General features: G+C 41.7%; 2 protein-coding genes across 7 annotated transcripts; one reads left to right on the top strand and one right to left on the bottom strand.

The window, feature by feature from the left end:
- Positions 1–499: 499 nt before the first annotated feature.
- LOC136540909 (uncharacterized) lies at positions 500–9,273 on the bottom strand. 6 transcript variants are annotated; one of them, XM_066532948.1, is made up of 10 exons: positions 8,899–9,273; positions 6,651–6,709; positions 6,349–6,451; positions 6,220–6,277; positions 6,046–6,101; positions 5,250–5,326; positions 4,729–4,906; positions 4,139–4,274; positions 1,902–2,039; positions 542–1,295 (listed from the first exon to the last, which is right to left on the bottom strand). In XM_066532948.1, exons 4-8 carry the CDS (start codon positions 6,232–6,234, stop codon positions 4,217–4,219), a joined length of 384 nt encoding a protein of 127 aa, XP_066389045.1. In that variant the 5' UTR covers positions 6,235–6,277; positions 6,349–6,451; positions 6,651–6,709; positions 8,899–9,273; the 3' UTR covers positions 542–1,295; positions 1,902–2,039; positions 4,139–4,216. The 6 variants fall into 6 exon arrangements, 1 of the variants encoding a protein (XP_066389045.1); XR_010780044.1 differs by lacking the exon at positions 1,902–2,039 and adding an exon at positions 500–527 and having other exon boundaries at positions 630–1,058; positions 4,729–4,992; positions 6,046–6,277; XR_010780045.1 differs by lacking the exons at positions 1,902–2,039; positions 6,220–6,277 and having other exon boundaries at positions 542–1,058; positions 4,729–4,992.
- Positions 9,274–14,348: 5,075 nt separating this feature from the next.
- On the top strand, positions 14,349–18,159 carry LOC136540910 (eukaryotic translation initiation factor NCBP-like). Its single transcript, XM_066532949.1, has 6 exons — positions 14,349–14,623; positions 14,769–14,852; positions 14,944–15,048; positions 15,144–15,221; positions 17,651–17,770; positions 17,846–18,159. Exons 1-6 carry the CDS (start codon positions 14,462–14,464, stop codon positions 17,975–17,977), a joined length of 681 nt encoding a protein of 226 aa, XP_066389046.1. The 5' UTR covers positions 14,349–14,461; the 3' UTR covers positions 17,978–18,159.
- Positions 18,160–18,429: the final 270 nt, after the last annotated feature.

Consider the following 18,429-nt stretch of genomic DNA (forward strand, 5'->3'; position numbering starts at 1 on the left):
TGCCGGCGGCAGATTGTTTTTTACCAAAGATTATGAATTTCTATTGTTCTTATTTGACTGTTCTGATGTAGCCACTTGGATGCACAAATGCATCAGTGCTCTTTAATTTTAGGATGCTAAGAGAACCTGCTAGAAAGCGAACGGGTCTGATAAAAAGGCGAACAGGCCTGCAGATGGATATGTGCTGTCGTGCGGCTGTTTTTTTAGAGCCTGTCTACCTGATACCCATGTGTTTTGAAGCCAACCAACACACAAGTGTTTTCAGGGAAGAAAACACATAGATTTCTCCCACAAAAAAATCGTGTGTTTTTTTGCAACCTAGCACCCAAATTTGGGCAGCCTAGCTAACAAGCAATTCCCACCTTACAAAGGAAAAAACGTGTGTTTTTTCCCTCAGTAGCACACAAATTCCATGCTGAGAGACAAACCATGTGTTTTACAAGAAAACAACACACGAATCTACTTGTAGTTATACTTATACTTGTACTTGTATTCTACTGTAGTTGTACTCTGTTGTTGTATTCTGTCTGAGAAGAAAATACACAGATTAGTTGTCCTTGGGAAAACCTCTGCTCTCGTCTCCTGAGGGGCAAGAAGCAACAGATCGAAGGAGAAAAAGAAGCACTCACCTCGACAGACATGGTTAGCACACCCATCATTTGAATCCAATCTGCTTGTATGTGTTAGATCCATGGAATTTGTGGTCATGAGAGGGCAACAGGATGGCCTTCAGCATCAGCACTTGTGCTTGATCCAACAACAGGGCATTGTCCTAGTTCCTCACTGTGAATAAGGAGAGGATCCAGCATACATTACGTGAGATAAGAGCATCACATAGATAGCATAATCTCACACACGCAGAGAGAAAATCACAATTTTCTTGGCCAATCTCTATATACTTTGCAGGCACACCACACATATTTGTTATGCAAGAAAGGCAGTCTTGAGACAGGTCATAATGAAGGCCTGGGAAGTAGCGATCATTTGATCTGTTACCACTTGAATCACCTCCCGATTGAGCCTTCGGAATAGGTCCTTCAGTTCTTCACTATCCAAATCTGTAGCATATGGAAGAAAGAAATCTAAGTAGTCATTCCTGACCAACAGAAAGTAAGCTAGTATGTACTTCTGCCATCAACTCTGATCTTGCTGGCCAAACAGCCGACAGAGATGCAGAACCAAAGAGCCCAGAAGGGCAACCAGGCTTTTTGAGTTGCAATCTTGTAACTCTTCCATTATTTCTCTGATCTATGACAAAATTGAGGACTCTACGTCAGAAAGTTCAGAGGCACCCTCTGGAAAAATCAAGAGACAACTATCAACAAATGCATAACGTTCTTTGATAAGTTCCATACAAATTCTAGATTAAAAGCAGAGTATATAATAGATACAAGAAAGATACTAGGCTAGGCCACAACAAGATATTCAACTTCACATTTGAACTCTATGTAAGAAATATCTTCAGTGCTGATCTCAAGCTTTGCCGTAGCTAGAATCAACTAAAATTATAAACTACAGCGCTAAAAATCTCAAAGATACTCTCCCATAGAAATTCTCTTTGAGATAAAGCTACTCTTCCTTCGTTGTTGATTTATCAGCAAAGCAGCAAGAATACTGCTGCATGGCAGACTTCTAATATACGGCAGACTTCTAATTCAGTTAGATCATATCAATCAACCAATAAATCACACAAGAGCAAGTACTTGATGAGTCGTTACAAATTACTAGGCTACATTTGTAACAAAATAGCTGCACAAGATTTTTTTTAAAAAAAAATCCAACACAATGCTAACTCAACTGATTCCTGGTTTAACAAAGCTTAATGCGCATACAGTCTTAAACAAGTTTTGGGAGAGAAATACGGAGATGGGAGAGGCTTTTAATTGGCACGTTTCTGTTACCATTGTCTCAAAACTGAAGAAAATAAAATATACAGATGTCCCATGCTGATTATTGTTCCAGATGCAAGGCAAGACTTCCACAACGTTTAGGATGACTATTTCCAAGATAAACTGAATATTACTAGTAATCTTCTGGACCTGTAAAAACAAAGGTAAGTGACACCATCTCTTTAACAAATAAAATAATAAAAGTGCACAACATCTCTCTGAATATTCTCAAATATCAGATTCAACTGTTATACTCCACAAAGATACCATATTCAATTAATAATATCCACTTTGTTATATTGATGGATTTGGTGTCACAAAACCATTTGCATTAACAAATGCATTATAATGCCAGCTATAAATACAGACTAAGCATGCTACACACAAAAGAAAACAAAAGACAAACAGAAACAAAGGAGTAACTTAACACAAACATATTCCTATTATAAATAAATTACAAAACACAAATATAAAAATTGCACATTTCACATAGTGTAACTTCTAATTGCCACTAATGCAATTTACACACTAAGATAAAGATGGCCTGGGTGCAAAAGTGACCATATCTCAAAAGATAGCTCTTGGTAAAAGGCAGTCAGGAAATAGGAATAGAGAGAGCTAGATCTTACAGGTCCTCAAGCTGCTTGAGCTTGGAGATAGAGAAGGGCTTAAGTGCAATTCCACCTTTCATGATGATGATTGTCAGGATTGATAGGATATCTGACTTAACTTGCAATGGAACTCAATCACCAAGGATGTGAATAAGAGGTCTACATACACATGAACACACACAAAAGAAAAACTAAATTAGAGCTACAATGGCAGCATGCCATAGAGCAAAGACAAAAAAAACATGCACTTAGATAATCAAATCATCTAGAATGGCAAAAAAAAAATGCAAAACCGCCAGCCTTCAGTGGCATGTGTAGCACTTTGGCCTCAGCTGAACATTCAGATGGAGTCATTAAGAATTTTATAACCATTGGTGGCTACCATGGAATCCATCTAACCATCCATTCCCTGCCATGTGAAATGAGCGAGAAGAAATGGGGAAAGGAAGCGACCGCTCGGCTCCCAGAGCGAGACCCGAGATACAAATAGTGCACAAGGTGGTGGGGCCAGCCCATCAGCTTCACATCGAAACCAAGGAGCGGATGCGGCTGAGGGAGTGCACAGATGGAGCGAGAGACAGATCGGGCAGCCGTGTTGCAAACAAAGAAAACACACACGTGTGATATACCAATTCCGAAGAAGTGGAACTAGAAGCTCACAGCCAATGAGCAACTAGGCAGCCACCTCATTAACAATAGTTTGCATCATAGGCCTTTAAATTTTAGATTTAATAACTAGAAAACACAAGAAACAAGTCCCAACTCTTGTCCTACATCCAACATCCTTCATCTAACACAATCCTAAGCTAATCTTCTACCTCCAGCTTACTTCACCTAACACAAACACAGATTACAAGAGACAATTACAATAGACAATTTTTTCTGTGGAAGGACAATAGACAAAATTTTCTCCCTAGACTAGCACAAGTACAAGCAAAGATGGGGACGAGCAGCACAATAACAAATACAATAGACAATTTTTTTTTATGGAAGGACAATAGACAACATTTTCTCCCCAGACCAGCACAATTACAAGCAAAGATGGGGAGCAACAGCACAAAAACAATTACAATAGACAATTTTTTTTTCAATGGAAGGACAATAGACAGATATTGTCAAGAAATCAACACAATCACAGACATATATGGATAGGTAACCCACCATAGGCGGAGTTAAAAACTTTTAACAAACAAATAAACAATATAAATATATGTATGCATATAAAAAACAATTTATTACAAAGCACCCATAAGTCTATAAGTAGCATGAAGAAGGTATAATAAAAGATTAAAGGCCCAAATATGGTCCGAAGAGATTGTCCAGAAATATAGAAAAACAAAAGTAAAAGCCAAACAATTGACCTAGACCCAAAAAAGACTGAGTTTCCACTCATGGCCCAAATTTGCACAATAGACACACCAAAATTGCAGTAGTTTAACATTGCAATTTACTGGTAACAAGTTTGAAATCAAGAAAATGGTGACTAAGTTGGACCACTCAAGCAACCTCATAATCACAAGTTTACACAAAGATTTGCTTAAGTTCACAGAAAAGTATTTCACAACAATATATAAGGCATTTCCATCAACTAACATATAAGGAGTGGTCATTAGGCAATTAGGGGCTGCAACAACTCACCATAGAAAGGAAAGCCCATGCATCCTCTTTACAGCATCAGTAGCTTATGCAACATCTTCAAAGACAACACAAAGTTGGTCAAATGTAGTAGATCCAAAGTGGATGGAGTAGATCCATTGCCGATGATACAGAATACCTGAAAAAGTGAAAGAAAGTGTGTTCAGAACATTATTGTTTAACCAACTTTGCTGGTCCAATGTATAGCAGTACCAAGGCACAACACAAAGGCAAAAAAAATAAATAAAAGATAGAACATACAGATATGAAATATAGAGCACATACAGTGAAATAGAAAATGTGGGTGAAATACCCAATCCTTAGAACCTAATGCACTGCTACTAATATCTCCTTCTTAGAAACAACTAGCTGTGTGGAAATGTGGGTGAAAAATATACTCATTTCCAGGGAGTAGAACTATCATACTAAATTTATAGGACTGAAATATATATTCATTTCTAGGGAATAGTATGACATGGCAAACTACAGTCTATATATCATCAGCAAGCGCCGGCGACATCTCCAACAACAGATCCCCCACCCAAATCACAAATAAGTGCAAAAACAAGGGGAGCAAGTGCCAAACCAGGTACCTCCAGAGTTCTAGCAATGGCAGACGACGAGCGAAGCGGTGATGACCAGGAGCGAGACGATGGACAGAGACGGGGAGGGGCGGAACGGCGACGTCGCCTCTCAAATCGCCTCTCCGGCCAGGAGAGCTGCCGGAGGGAGACGACGATGGGTTATGGGGGAAATCATACAGGCGCGACTCTGATTCAAAACAGTAACATCCAGAGTGGGGCCGGCAAGTCAGTGTCACAAGAAAGCTAGGTGCGCCGAGGCGTCAATTGCTGATCCTGTTGCCAGAAAATTCATATGCTACAGAAGTTACTACAACATGGCATCGCCACTTTAGACATAACTGGAGAGGCATCAGATCAGAACAATCAAAAGACAAACACATAGTACTGGTGCATATGGACCACAGAAACTATACAGATGTCTATAGTTGAATGACAAGACCTAATATATAGCTGACGTACAATATAGCTGAATGACATTTCAGGGTCAGTACCAAAATGTGCACGTCCTACTCTAACTCAAAAAGACTTACCCAAGGCTATACACAGCTGAGTGGAGCATGTAAATCTTCTGGCTTCACCGTAGAGCGATAAAACATTCACTTGTGTGCTGGCACAAATCACAATTGACATGTTAAATTTATTTATATAGTATGACAAAGACAAATAACTGAAATGAACAGCTAGGACAAAGGTGGGCCAGTAAAAGACAGCACGCTTGGAGACAATGGAATGCATACTTGCCAATTTACTGCTAGGTATGCACCACAATCAGCGTAGATTAGCCCACAGAATAAGACATTCATGCATTAACTTGGAGGCACTGACCAACCAAATTTGATTCGCTCAAACCAGCAACAATTCATATGGAAAACTATATAACAGAAGAAAAAACTTACAGGTAAAGTTTTTAAAGATCACAAACACATACAAGCATGAACCTTGAGCTCTGACTTAAGACAAGCATGAAATTTGCACATATTTCACGTTCATTATAGTTCCACATATTGCACATGCTCATAACTAAAATTGCAATGCTCGTTACTTGCAATTTACATTATCAGTGATTGCGATAAGTGCCTTTGATCCAAGTAAGCAACCTAAGATCGGCACTCAAGATTTTTGGTTAATTTTCTGCTTACTGGACAGTACAACATGTATGTATTGGACATGATATTGTAAACTATGTTTTCCAGTAGCTCATCCTAGGAAGCCTAAACGAGGAGATATTAGCATGTGTATATATACGACATGTTTAAACTAAACAAAATTTTCAGAAATATGTACAATTGGCATACATCTACAAATTAGCATTGCAAAAGTTATTACCTTGCCAGTATAAAGAGAAGCAGAGTTGTTGTCTTCTGAGTTGATATCAAAACCAACTGTCATTGTCACCATTTACAGATTCACCGTCAGAAATGAAATCATCCTCCTCCATGGGTATCGAAAAAATATCAAATTTCTATTATGAAAGTATACAATGTGTAGTGCCATCCTAACTGAAATTTTGGACATTTCAACACTAAACTAAACTGCAGTTGAGTGGCAGTTCATATGTCTGCATAGTTGAATGACATCTCAGGTCAGTACCAAAATGTGCATGTCTCATTCTAACTCAAAAAAGCTTACCCAAGGCTATACACAGCTGAGTGGAGCATGTAAATCTTCTAGCTTCACATGAACTAGTCTCCACCACCATAATCAGTGCCATCTTCCTCTCACATGAACTAGACTGGTGGAGCCATAACAAAACAAAAATACAATTAATCAAGCAAATCAACACCACATCAGGAAAAGGGATCGAGGAAATCAAGCAACAAATGAGGAACACAGATCAATGGGCTAATCTAACACGATAACTTTCTGGAGTATCTTCACATACATTAGAATTTCATTATTTGTTCTTTTCCTAGTGTTTAAGAACAAAATACCTTTGGTTGGGCCATTGTACATTCTTCAGGCAAGAATAACTCGGGCTTGAAAACTCCTTCTGCAAGTAGTCCAATCAAAGTTACTAGAGACCATACTAGAGAGCACAAAAATGACAAAAATACAGCAAGTTTACATTTAGAAACAAAGAGAACACAAGTCTGCACAAAGACAGAAAACAAAGAGGACACGGTGAGCTGCTCAAACCTACAGAAAATAGAGCTGAAAATAAAAAATGTGGTTCAATACTAATCAACAATTGTACCTTTGGGCTATATATAGAGCAACGTTAGCTTCCTAGCTACAGAAAAAATTTAGGCCTACGCAAACTATAGTACTACACATTAGGATTATTCAGACATGTGTTCCTCACTAAAACATGGAAGGCAAAGGAAACACAAGATTCTGAAACAGAAAGTTGGATTGAGGTGGATACACAGGAATCAGAAATCACTGTAATGTTATTTGTTTCAAATGTGCAATTATAGGATGCAGCTATTGCAAAGCAATGCAATACTGTGATCAGGTGAAAACAAAGAATTGAAAATTAAATAAAGGCAATAGAAGCACATGTTCCCACTTTCCAACATGCCGGTTGCATACACATGCATACACAAAGTCCAAATATTATCAGCTCAAATTGCCAACTGAAAAGTTCTAACTTAATAGGTTCAAGCAATCAAGCTAAAGCCTAAAGGATGTTCTACTGAACACCAATCAGGAGTTTAGGAACAATTTGCCGATGAATAGAGTGACAAACATCGCCTAGCAATGGAATTACAAGATTCAGTTAAAAACAGAAAGCAAATTAAAAGCAGACTCAAAAGTAGTGATGTATGCTGAACACACTAGCTATCAGATTGTGCATATCAATTTCATATCAAATAAATTACCCTTAAGAAGCTTGGTAGCAGTGTCATACATGAGACTACGCAGTCTATATATCATCAGCAAGCACACTAGTTCAACAATAAAAAGCCAAAGTGTCCATGGACAAATAGAGCCTGATCCTGTGTCCTGAACTTTAAATAACTTTAGTTGTCACTCAAGTAATATTGAAACGTCCAAACATGTGGTATCCAATAATGAAAAGTGTTTTTTCTCATAAATTGTGGATCAACAAGTAACTAATTCAAGCCATTAGAGTACAGACTAACTCATCAGAGAAACACCAACGTGGAAAATATGCCTTACCTGGCTGCAGTGTGATCATAACAGATCAAGGAAGAAAGCAACAAAAAAAGATCACACATCCAAGAGCTATCTGACATAAGAATGCTAAATATACCATAATTACATGCCATGCTCGAGCTAACCAACACCGCCTCAGAGTAAACGACCCTTTAGCATCAAAATGTAGCAATGACAAAACCCATGCTACTTCAGTTACTGGACCAAATAAAGAACTTCAAAAATCATGTTAATGACCTCATTGCTAGCTCTCAGACCATGTTCACAGAACAGGAGTCATGCCTCTTTCATGAGCAAAAGAGCAGCAAGCGTATGGATCATATGTATATATGCTAAGTACAAAAGAAGATAATTCAGAGACTGCCTTTCAACTATCCTATTCGTCCATTTAGTATACTGGTAGGTAGTAGCTGGTAAGGTAGGAAATGCTCAGTCAACACAAAATTCCCACAAGGATTTGGAAATGCTCAGTCAACACAAAATTCCCACAAGGATTTGGAAATGCTCAGTCAACACAAAATTTCCACAAGGATTTTGCAGGCAGAAAATTGTTGTTTGTTCAGGAGGAAAAAATGTCAAAACAGATCTTGAGTTGTAGTTGCAAGTCTGAATACAACACCATAAGCAAGCACCGAAAGAAGCACAAAGCCTTGCAATATCTAAATGACTAATCCATGCCACTGCTTGCCATAGGCATGCCCCGCAGGCAAGTCCCACTTGGCACGATGCGACACGCACCTCCAGCAGCCGCCCCTGCCACAACCCTTGCCGCAACCAAATCCACAGCTAAACAAGGGGCCAACGGTTCCAGCTCCATAGATCCATGAACAGCAAGCAAAGGAGCAAAATACAACGCAAAATCCGACCTCGTCTACACCTGCCCCAACGAGGCAGCCGAGGCGTCGGCGGCGGCGCTGGTCCTCCCATCTGCTACCCCATTGATCCCCGCCGCCCGGCTACATCTCAAAATCCCCCACTCAAATCTCCAACCCGCCCACCTCATCACAGTACGAATCCACAAAACCTACTCCACATTACGAAACGGGATCGAGAACAGACCTTCGCCAGCACTCGGAAACGGGGAAGCACGACTTCGCCGGAGCAATCGCCGCAGCGCCAATGGAATCGCCTTGGGCGCGCGTCGAGGTACAGAAGGCGAAGAGGAAATGAAATGCTCAGAAATGGACAGGAGTAGGCGGTCAGCAGCACGGAAAGCGGGTAGGCGTCGACGGCGGGGAGCGCGTGTATCTGGGCAACACCGGAGGGGAGGGACAGCGCGGCCCAGGAGATGACCGAGGCCGGGATTGCCAGCGCGTGGGGCGATAGCAAGTGGGCCATCCAAATCATAGACAGAAACGGCAAGGTGGCATGGAGACACACGATGCCCATCCAGCGGCCACAAAATTCATGTGCTGCAAAACAAAAAAACACACGGGCAATGTATAGCATTCCTCTATATATATGGATTCCTACGTAAAATGATTCGGTAAGTTGATTGAAGATCATTCTGTTGATAGAATATTTACCTGTTTTGATGATGATTTGTGATGAAGCTGAAGCTTCGTCTTGGAAAACGGTCCAATCAAAGGCGTGCTCCTATGTGTCGGGTGGCCAATTTGTAGCAGACCTTCAGCCAACGCATTGGCCCACCAACGAAAACGGCCCAATATCTGAGATGCAACGATTTTTCTTCACAGCTGGAACAATTTTCACTGTGGCACCAAGCGTCCCTCCGGGTCTTCTCCGATTTGGTTGCCGCGAGGGCAAGGCAGCCGCGATATCCCAAGCTCCATCCTGATCGATGTCTTCTCGACCCTAGGCCCCGCGCCGCAACACCACCGCCGCCACGTCAAAGACGAGCACCGGTGTGCCCCATCGAGGTGACTTTTTCTGCGTCGCCCGCCCGGCCGCCAGGCCTCTCGCGCTTCTACGTCCACTGCTCTGCATGTCAGCAACGCGAGGATGCGTTGTCACCAACGCCCAAGGTCATCAGCGCGGATGCCGACGTCGTCCTCCTCCGCATCCCTGACTCCATGTCGATCCCTCGGCCAGGTGATTGGGGCCTTGTTTAGATTTCAAGTTTTTTCACTCTTTTTTTATCACATTAAATTTTTGAACATATGCATGGAGTATTAAATGTAGATAAAAAAATAACTAATTACACAGTTTGATTGTAAATTACGAGACGAATCTTTTAAGCCTAATTAAACCATGATTGGACAATAATTATTAAATACAAACGAAAATGCTACAATGCTAAATACTAATTCCTAACAGCGAAATCTAAACCAGGCCTGGATGTATCACGACCACTTCGTCTACAGGGCGCATCCTCAACGCCCAAAGCTGGACCTGTTACCCCCTAAAAAAAAGCTGGATCTGTTACCAAAGTCTCCGGTCTCGTTTTTTATCTGTCATTCTCGCTTCTCTATATATATATATATAAATAAAATTATTAATATTTATGATATAGCGAGAAATAACTTTAACTATATACATATAAAAATAAAATTTATTTAAAAATATAAATATTGATAATATTTTTTAGAAATTTAGTCCAACCCACTCACACGTGAACAATAGCGACAGATATTTTGGATGGAGGGAGTACTTAGCCCTTGTTTAGTTCGTGAAATTTGGATTTTGGGGCTACTGTAGCACATTCGTTTTTATTTGACAAATAGTGTCCAAACATTGACTAATTAGGCTTAAAACGTTCGTCTCGCAATTTCCCACTAAACTGTGCAATTAGTTTTTCTTTTCGTCTACATTTAATACTCCATGCACGGACCGCAAATATTCGATGTGACAAGTACTGTAGCAACTTTTTGAATTTTGGGGGAAACTAAACAAGGGCTTAGAAGACATGAAGTTCGCCATACTGAGCTATGGCGACGTACGACAAGTACACTGTCTGTTTGTTTACCTTCACGCTTCACCCGTACCACTCTGGAGCCGATGACAACTGGCAACCCATGAATTTGGGCCGTGTTTAGATGGGCACTGAATCGGCGCCGCCGAATTCAGTTGGAGCACTGTAGCTACTGTAGCCTTTTGTTTTTATTTGATAATAATTGTCTAATCGTTGACTAATTAGGCTTAAAATGTTCGTCTCGCAAAGTACAACCAAACTGTGCAATTAGTTTTTGATTTCGTCAACATTTAGTACTCCATGCATGTACCGCAAGTTTGATGTGATAGGAATCTTCTTTTTGCATAGTGCCAAATTCTGGATTTTAAAGGAACTAAACATGGCCTTGGGGACCTCCAGGCGGGGTTGGTTGTGGAGGATCCGGTGAGAGACAAACGTGTGCCCGATCCCTCCCTCGTCGCAGACGCAACTCTACCACCGGTGTGAGAGAAGAGAGATCATGCATAGCAGCTAGCTAAATGTAGCACCATTTGGATGTCACCAATTTATAGACATGGTCGATAATGATGATGCGGATGTTGCAATGATAGAGTAGTACCAGGGGTCACTATGAACAATTTTGCTGTTAGTTGGCGGCAAATCTTGGGGCTTATTTCTGTAGTTGGAAAACAAAATTTAAATCTTTTGAGTTTTGACCTCTTTCTTTCAGCTTCTTAGAGGTTTGTCTAATTTGTATAGACATCATATTTGGATCGCTAGGATTAATTTTAGCTGCTAAGGGTTAGCCCCTAGCATTCAAACAGGACGTTGTTTCAGGTGAACTGTGAATGAATGATATTAGCGACAATTGTCTAGCGGACATCCAAAGTGATAGTCGTTTGCTGGCGGACATCCAAAGTGATGGTTTGCCAGAAGACACTCTGGTTCGTTGAAATTAGGCCACAGAACACCGCGGCCCAGTTTCAACCGGTTGAGGAGAGAGAAATTTTTATTTTGGACATCCGGTGCCCCTGAGCCACACTTGGGTCCGTCGCCGACCTGGTCTGATTGGACCACGTAAGAACTGGCCCCGACCCGGCCGTTAGGGTTAGGTCTGATTCATTTCGTTCTATTTCGCTTCTTCACCGTCGCGACCGCCCTTCCCCTCCCGCATCCAGCGCCTACGCGTCGCCGGAGCCCCACCCGCGGGGGCTCGTGAGCTCCCAGGCCACGCGCCATGCCCGGCCACACGAGCTCTGGTGGTCGCGCGCCCGCCCACCTCGAGCGTGAGGGAGCTCTGGAGGCCGCGAGCGTCGCCCCACCCCCGACTGCGAGCTCCCCCGGGCACGGCGCTGCTAAGCTGACCGTGCGCGTGAGGAAGCCGATTGCGAGCTTCACCGGCCGTCGTCCACGTCAGCGGGGGCCGCGCCCACAGGATCCGCGCCCGCATGGTTCGTGTCCGCCGGAGCGGCGCCCGTCTCTCCTCTTGCGCAATTCGACAGGAAGAAGAAAGGCCGAGTTTTTTTTTCCAGTTTCTTATGTGGTCCAACTAGACCAGGTTGGGGCGGACCCAAGTGTGGCTCAGGGACCCCGGATGTCTAAAATGAAAAATTCTCTCTCCTCAACCGGTTGAAACTGGGCCGCGGTGTCCTATGGCCTAATTTCAACGAACTAGAGTGTCTTTCTGGCAAACTGCTCTAAAATGGGTGTCCGCCAGCAAATGACCATCACTTTGGATATCCACCATACAATTATCCCATGATATTAAGAAATGCATTATCGATCAATTCCATATAGCTATACTTCTAATTATGTTGCTACTGTAATGTTACTCTAACATGATCAAAGCGTCTTGAGACCATGTAAAATTCCAAAACAAGGAAATAAAGTTTGTAATAAGTCACAGTAGCAGGAGAGAAAATCTCTCCACAAGAGAGAGTAAACGAAAAGTAGTGTCAATTTTGCAGATTGTGACAAGGTTGGAGCTAGTAAGTGACTGCGATGGTCTCAGCTTGCCTATAACTTGGTGGTAGGTGATACTTTTCTGAAGCCAACACTTTTCTTGCCTCGCGTTGGTGAAGCCTAAGGGCACCTCTAGGCCTCGTTTAGATCGTGAAAAAAAGTGAACCCGATGAATAGTACCACTTTCGTCTTATTTGGTAAATATTGTCCAATCGTGGACCAACTAGGCTCAAAAGATTCATCTCGTGATTTCCAACTAAACTGTGTAATTAGTTATTTTTTTTACCTACATTTAATACTCCATGCAAGCGGCTAAAAATTGATGTGATGGAGAGAGAGTGAAAAAACTTGGAATTTGGAATGCATCTAAACGAGGCCCTAGTGCTGCTGCGAACCATACGGGTCGGCAAGGACGAACAAAAGAATGGTTTGAAAGCGCTTTAACGTGGACATCGGTCGTGGACTCCATATACACGAATAATATATATGATTCCGTCTAGCTCGTCCCCCGCGTGGTCGTCTGCGGTGGCCAGAAACAACTCCGTACGATATATATATTATTCAACTCGGCTCAGTTCGGCGTGTGTGCAAAGTTCGATTTTAACTCTTAACAGATATGGTTCAGCTCGTCCAATGTTCATGGTTCGCTTTCATTTCTTCACGGTTCGATTTTCAGCAACACTGGAGCTGCTCTAATTAGCTATCTTCTTTTGCAGTTCATGTCCACATATACAATGGGTAGAATACTTTGTTGCATCGTCGGGCGCCAAAGTCGGTGGCGCAGGTGCTCCAAATCATTGAAGATGAGATTATCATGTGGACTGCGGCGGGGTACCGGCACTTGGGTGTGCTAGACTCGCTTCGTCTTCGTCTGGCGGATTGAGGTTGTTCGTCGTTTTAGTCGCGAATTATGTGTATTGTGTGATTACAACCATGTGCGAGTCTGGTGAGGGGATGGCTAATGGTAATCTTTGGATTACTGTTTGGGTGCCTCAGCTGTAACAAAACTCTATTCATCTGCTTAATGAAATACGTGCCTAAGCACGTGCTGGAAAAAAAGAATACTTTGTTGCATCGTCACATGCTTTTAAATTTATTTTGATTGATTTTTGTCAGGTTGCATTTGGCAACGTACCGGCACAAACGTAGCCATGGAAAACAATAAAAATAATTTGAGGATGATCTAGCCCCTCGATAAAACACTTAAAGCAGCGATGAGTTTCACTTTTTCGAATTTCCCTTCGAAGGGAATACACGATGATTTGCAAGCTATAACACGTCCTTTGAAGTTGAACCTTTCAGATTTGAACACAATACCTAGTGACCTACACACGATTTCTTCATCTAAAAAACCTACACGTGATTCCATTTTGGTAATCACTTTATATCTAGATTCACGGTTTGAACTCTGAAACCTCAGACCGTGATACGCCATAGTTGGTTACCTGTGTGAGCAGGGTTATTCCAAGGAAAATACTGCTTGAAATTTTGTGAATATAGATTCCTATTTTTCATTTTGAGAATGTTGACCGGACATCATTCTACCGAGAGAAGATTTTTTTTTTTGAGCAAACCGAGAGAAGATTTTGATGGAACTTCGTCTTGAGACGGTCCACCAAAGAATTTTATCGAGGACGCTGCTTCTCGCGGCAGGCCCAAGAGAAAAAGAGAAAAAGGCCCAAGACCTTACACTCTCCTTGGCACCTTCCCCGTTCCTCTCCTCCAGTCCTCGCGACCCTTCATCCTGCTCGAGAGTTCTGACCAAACCTGCTACATCCAGCCGACCAAATCGCTGTGGAAGGTCGCACCATGGAGGCGGCGGTGGAGAAGAAGGAGACCGAGCAGGAGGAGCAGCAGCTACCGCACGCGCGGAAGGATGACGCGCCCGCCGCCGCCGAGGAAGACGAAGCGGATTCGGAGGAGACCGAGCGCCGCAACCGCGACCTCAAGGCCGGCCTCCATCCCCTTAGGGTAAGATCCCGCCGCAGCTAGATCTGTCGCACGCCTCAACTAACTGGAGACTTTGCACCCCACATCACCGTTGTGCGTGGTAGATTGTTTGGTGAGATTGTACAAGTGGATTTTGACTCACTGAATTTTGGCTGCGTGTCTGCAGCGCAAGCTCGTGCTCTGGTACACGCGCCGGACGCCTGGTGCGAGGTACGAGGACAACATCAAGAAGATCATCGATTTCAGCACAGTATGTCTCTCGGATGGTTGTAGTTGTTGTGGGGGATTCCTAATTTCAGTTCAGCTGACTGCTGTTTCCTTTTTTTTTTTAATACTTGAAGGTCGAATCGTTCTGGGTTTGCTACTGCCACCTTGCGCGCCCTTCTTCCCTGCCGAGTCCCACTGACCTTCATCTCTTCAAGGATGGCATTCGTCCCCTCTGGGAGGTATTATTCAGAACGTGTCATTCTCTGTTGTCTCTCTGTCTACGTGTTGTATGTCTGTCCCTGTGGCTAGTGGTTAATGGTTTTCAATTGGCCAGGATCCTGCAAATCAGAATGGTGGCAAGTGGATAATTAGATTCAAAAAGGCAGTTTCAGGTCGATTCTGGGAGGATTTGGTAAGTGAACTTGTGCTATCAATGTATGTGTTTTTACAAGATCGTTTGCTGCGGTTGATCATATTTTAGTTAAACCTCAAACTCATCCATTACCTGAGCATCTACTCTATGATAGTACATAGTTACTTTGGCCTGTTTGATACCATATGGAGAATGATCTTATCTTATTATGATCTTGTCCACCTTGGTAGCATCCTACCATTTTTTGTGATGAATCACTCTTTGATTGGCAAGCTATCATCACCCTGTTCGCTTGTTGGTTTCAACCAGCCCAAACCAGCCAACCAACAGTGTTTTCCTCTCACATAAAACCAACACCAGCCAGCCCAAACCAGCCTAGAAACCAACCAGTGAACAGGCCGCATATGGAATGCCATGGTGATAGACCAACCCATTCTTTCATGTATTGAAAGCCAATCAAGTATCTTTTCCTAGTCCTCTTTTGTTTACAGAATGGAATGGGGTAGTAGTTATTCCTCATGACCAAAATGTAGATAAGAAATGAGGGGCATGATCAAGCCATTAAAATCATGTAATGGCAAGTTGAACCCATGATGAAACAAAACAAGCTTGATGGTAGGATTGTTTTTATGCTGCGAGACATGTTTTAGTGTGGATCAATTTGAAAGTTGAAACTAGTTCCAACCATATTCTCTGCTGTTATATGTTATTATGGTTGAGCTTTCTTGTGTGCCATATCTATAATTTACATGGTTCTACTGAGCCATATTTCTTCAATATGTTTGTTGTTGCTTAAATTAATTTAATTGAACTACATATTCATTTTGCCTGAACTTTTGTGCTGTGAGCTTTGATTTGGACTTTAATTGTGATTCGGCGATGGTATTGTGAATGCGATTCATTTCCTTACCTGCTAACATTTGTGAAAATAATATCAAATGTCATTTTGCTTGCCTCCCGCATGTGAACTTAATGAAATTTGATGCAAAATGTAGATCGATAACCATAGTATCTGTGTTTTTACATGTTTGGCTCGACATATGTTTTCCAATCTCTATTGTGCAGATGTTTCCTTAGTTTCCAACTTGCTATCTTTTATTTTTTTAAAAAATTAAAGAGCAACACGTGGATAATAGCTTGATGTCCAAGTTGATTGAATGGGCAATTGAACACTGTCAACAGATTGCCTAATTTTGCACTCTAAAAACACTCATTCTTTGGTTCAATGGTTCAGTCATGCACAGTAATGAAGTTATTGAAGCATGGCATTCCATTTTGTTTCTTGCATTGTATGCTAGATGCTACTATGCCTTGGTGACGGATGAGTTCACAGGGGACATACAAAGAGAACCCTATGGTGTTTGCTTTTTTGCTGACGAGGTAGTGATCATGAAAGATGTGGGTGTTGGGCGTGAGTAGATAACTAGAGTTGTGGCTGCAAACTCTAGAGTTAAAAGGTTGTAGATTTAGCAGAACTAAGACTGATTATATGAGGTGTGACTTCGGCACACTAGACATGATGAGGGAGCTGTTAGTTTGGAGGGTCAGGTACTGCCCAAGAAGGATATCTTTCGATGTTTTGGAATTTATGCTACTGAGAGATGGGGATATCAATGAGACGACGAAGATAAGAGATGAGGATATCGATGAAGATGTTAGCCATAGAATCAAATAGAACGGTCATAGACATTGACCTGCTATGTTGTATGGTGTAGATTGTTGGCCTACTAAAACGCTTTGTTGTTGTCATTACTTGTGTTATATGCTAGATGCCTAGATGCTACTAAATGGATGTTTCTAAAACTGATATTTTTTATGCCATCAAGTCATCAAGTGTATCTTTAAGTTTTTGACTACTGATAATATAGTTATTACAAGATGGAGCATTTTTGCCAATCAGCCATGAATTAACATAGAACAATGAACAATCAACTGACCTTTTTGGTTATATTGATATGCAGAAACATCTAGTAGACTGACTAGATTCATATTGTGGTCATGTCTGATCCATTGATTTTTTTTTTACATTTGTGTTTATTAGTATGATATCTGATGGGATTAAGAGGGGCTAGAGCTGAAACGGGGGGGGATACAAATACCCCCTTCCTAGCTGTCATTCTTTTATGCGTTGTTTTGCATAAAGTTGCTTCTTTTTGCACTTTTTCAGTCTTCCAATCCATGCCTACAACATTTGTACCATTTAGGCATATAATGGCACTATCTCTTTGTTTCATGTCATGACTGTTAAGCATTGAAGCCACATTCACACAATGCACTGTTACACGGGGAAGTTGTTCCGTTCAGTCTTTGCAGCCAATAATTTTTATAATGTTATTGCTATAAAATTCTCACATTGGCATCAGGCTTGATGCCTGAGTGTCCAAAATGTGTTCATGGCGTAGATTGATTTCCATATGTATGATGGTTTGAATTTCAATTCCGTTTACCAATATATTTATGATCTCCAGGTGCTGGTGCTAGTAGGCGACCAACTTGAATATAGTGATGATGTTTGTGGTGTTGTGCTTAGTGTCCGTTTCAATGAAGACATTCTGAGCGTCTGGAACCGGAACGCAACAGACCATCAGGTTAGTAACAGCACATGATACTTCTCAGATATGATTTCAGGCTGTGTTACTCATTCATGTCCTTTTGCTGTTCAGGCTGTGATGGCATTGAGGGATTCTATCAAGAGGCACCTCAAGCTGCCACACAGCTATCTGATGGAGTACAAACCACATGATGCTTCGCGGCGTGACAACTCGTCCTACAGGAACACATGGCTGAGAGGATAAGCCCCCATGATTGTCGCCAGCTTCGGTACTATCTCACTGTGACGGTTCTGAAGCAAATAGACTCTTTTATGTACCAAGAACGCAGACTATTATGCAATGTACTAGTCAAAAGCCGCTACATTGTTAAAAACACGTTTATGATGATCTAATGGTTTTTGCAAAAGCATCGAAGTGAATGTTTAGGGTTTGCGTCCGTCTTTGGTTCTGTTGGTAATTGCTACAGAAATGGTAACCAAGATATTACGTTGATTTCGATGGAATTGGGTTCAGTTTGAAGCGAATGAGATGACCGTGGCCTGTATTAGCAGTCTATACTGGGCACGCGCTACGAATGGCTTCCTGTTCCTGTCTCATCTTTTTTTTTTTTTTTTTTTTTTTTTTTACTATTATGCAATGTACTAGTCAAAAGCCGCTACATTGTTAAAAAAACGTTTATGATGATCTAATGGTTT

Source organism: Miscanthus floridulus, chromosome 2 (assembly GCF_019320115.1).
Source record: "Miscanthus floridulus cultivar M001 chromosome 2, ASM1932011v1, whole genome shotgun sequence".
Lineage (NCBI taxonomy): Eukaryota > Viridiplantae > Streptophyta > Magnoliopsida > Poales > Poaceae > Miscanthus > Miscanthus floridulus.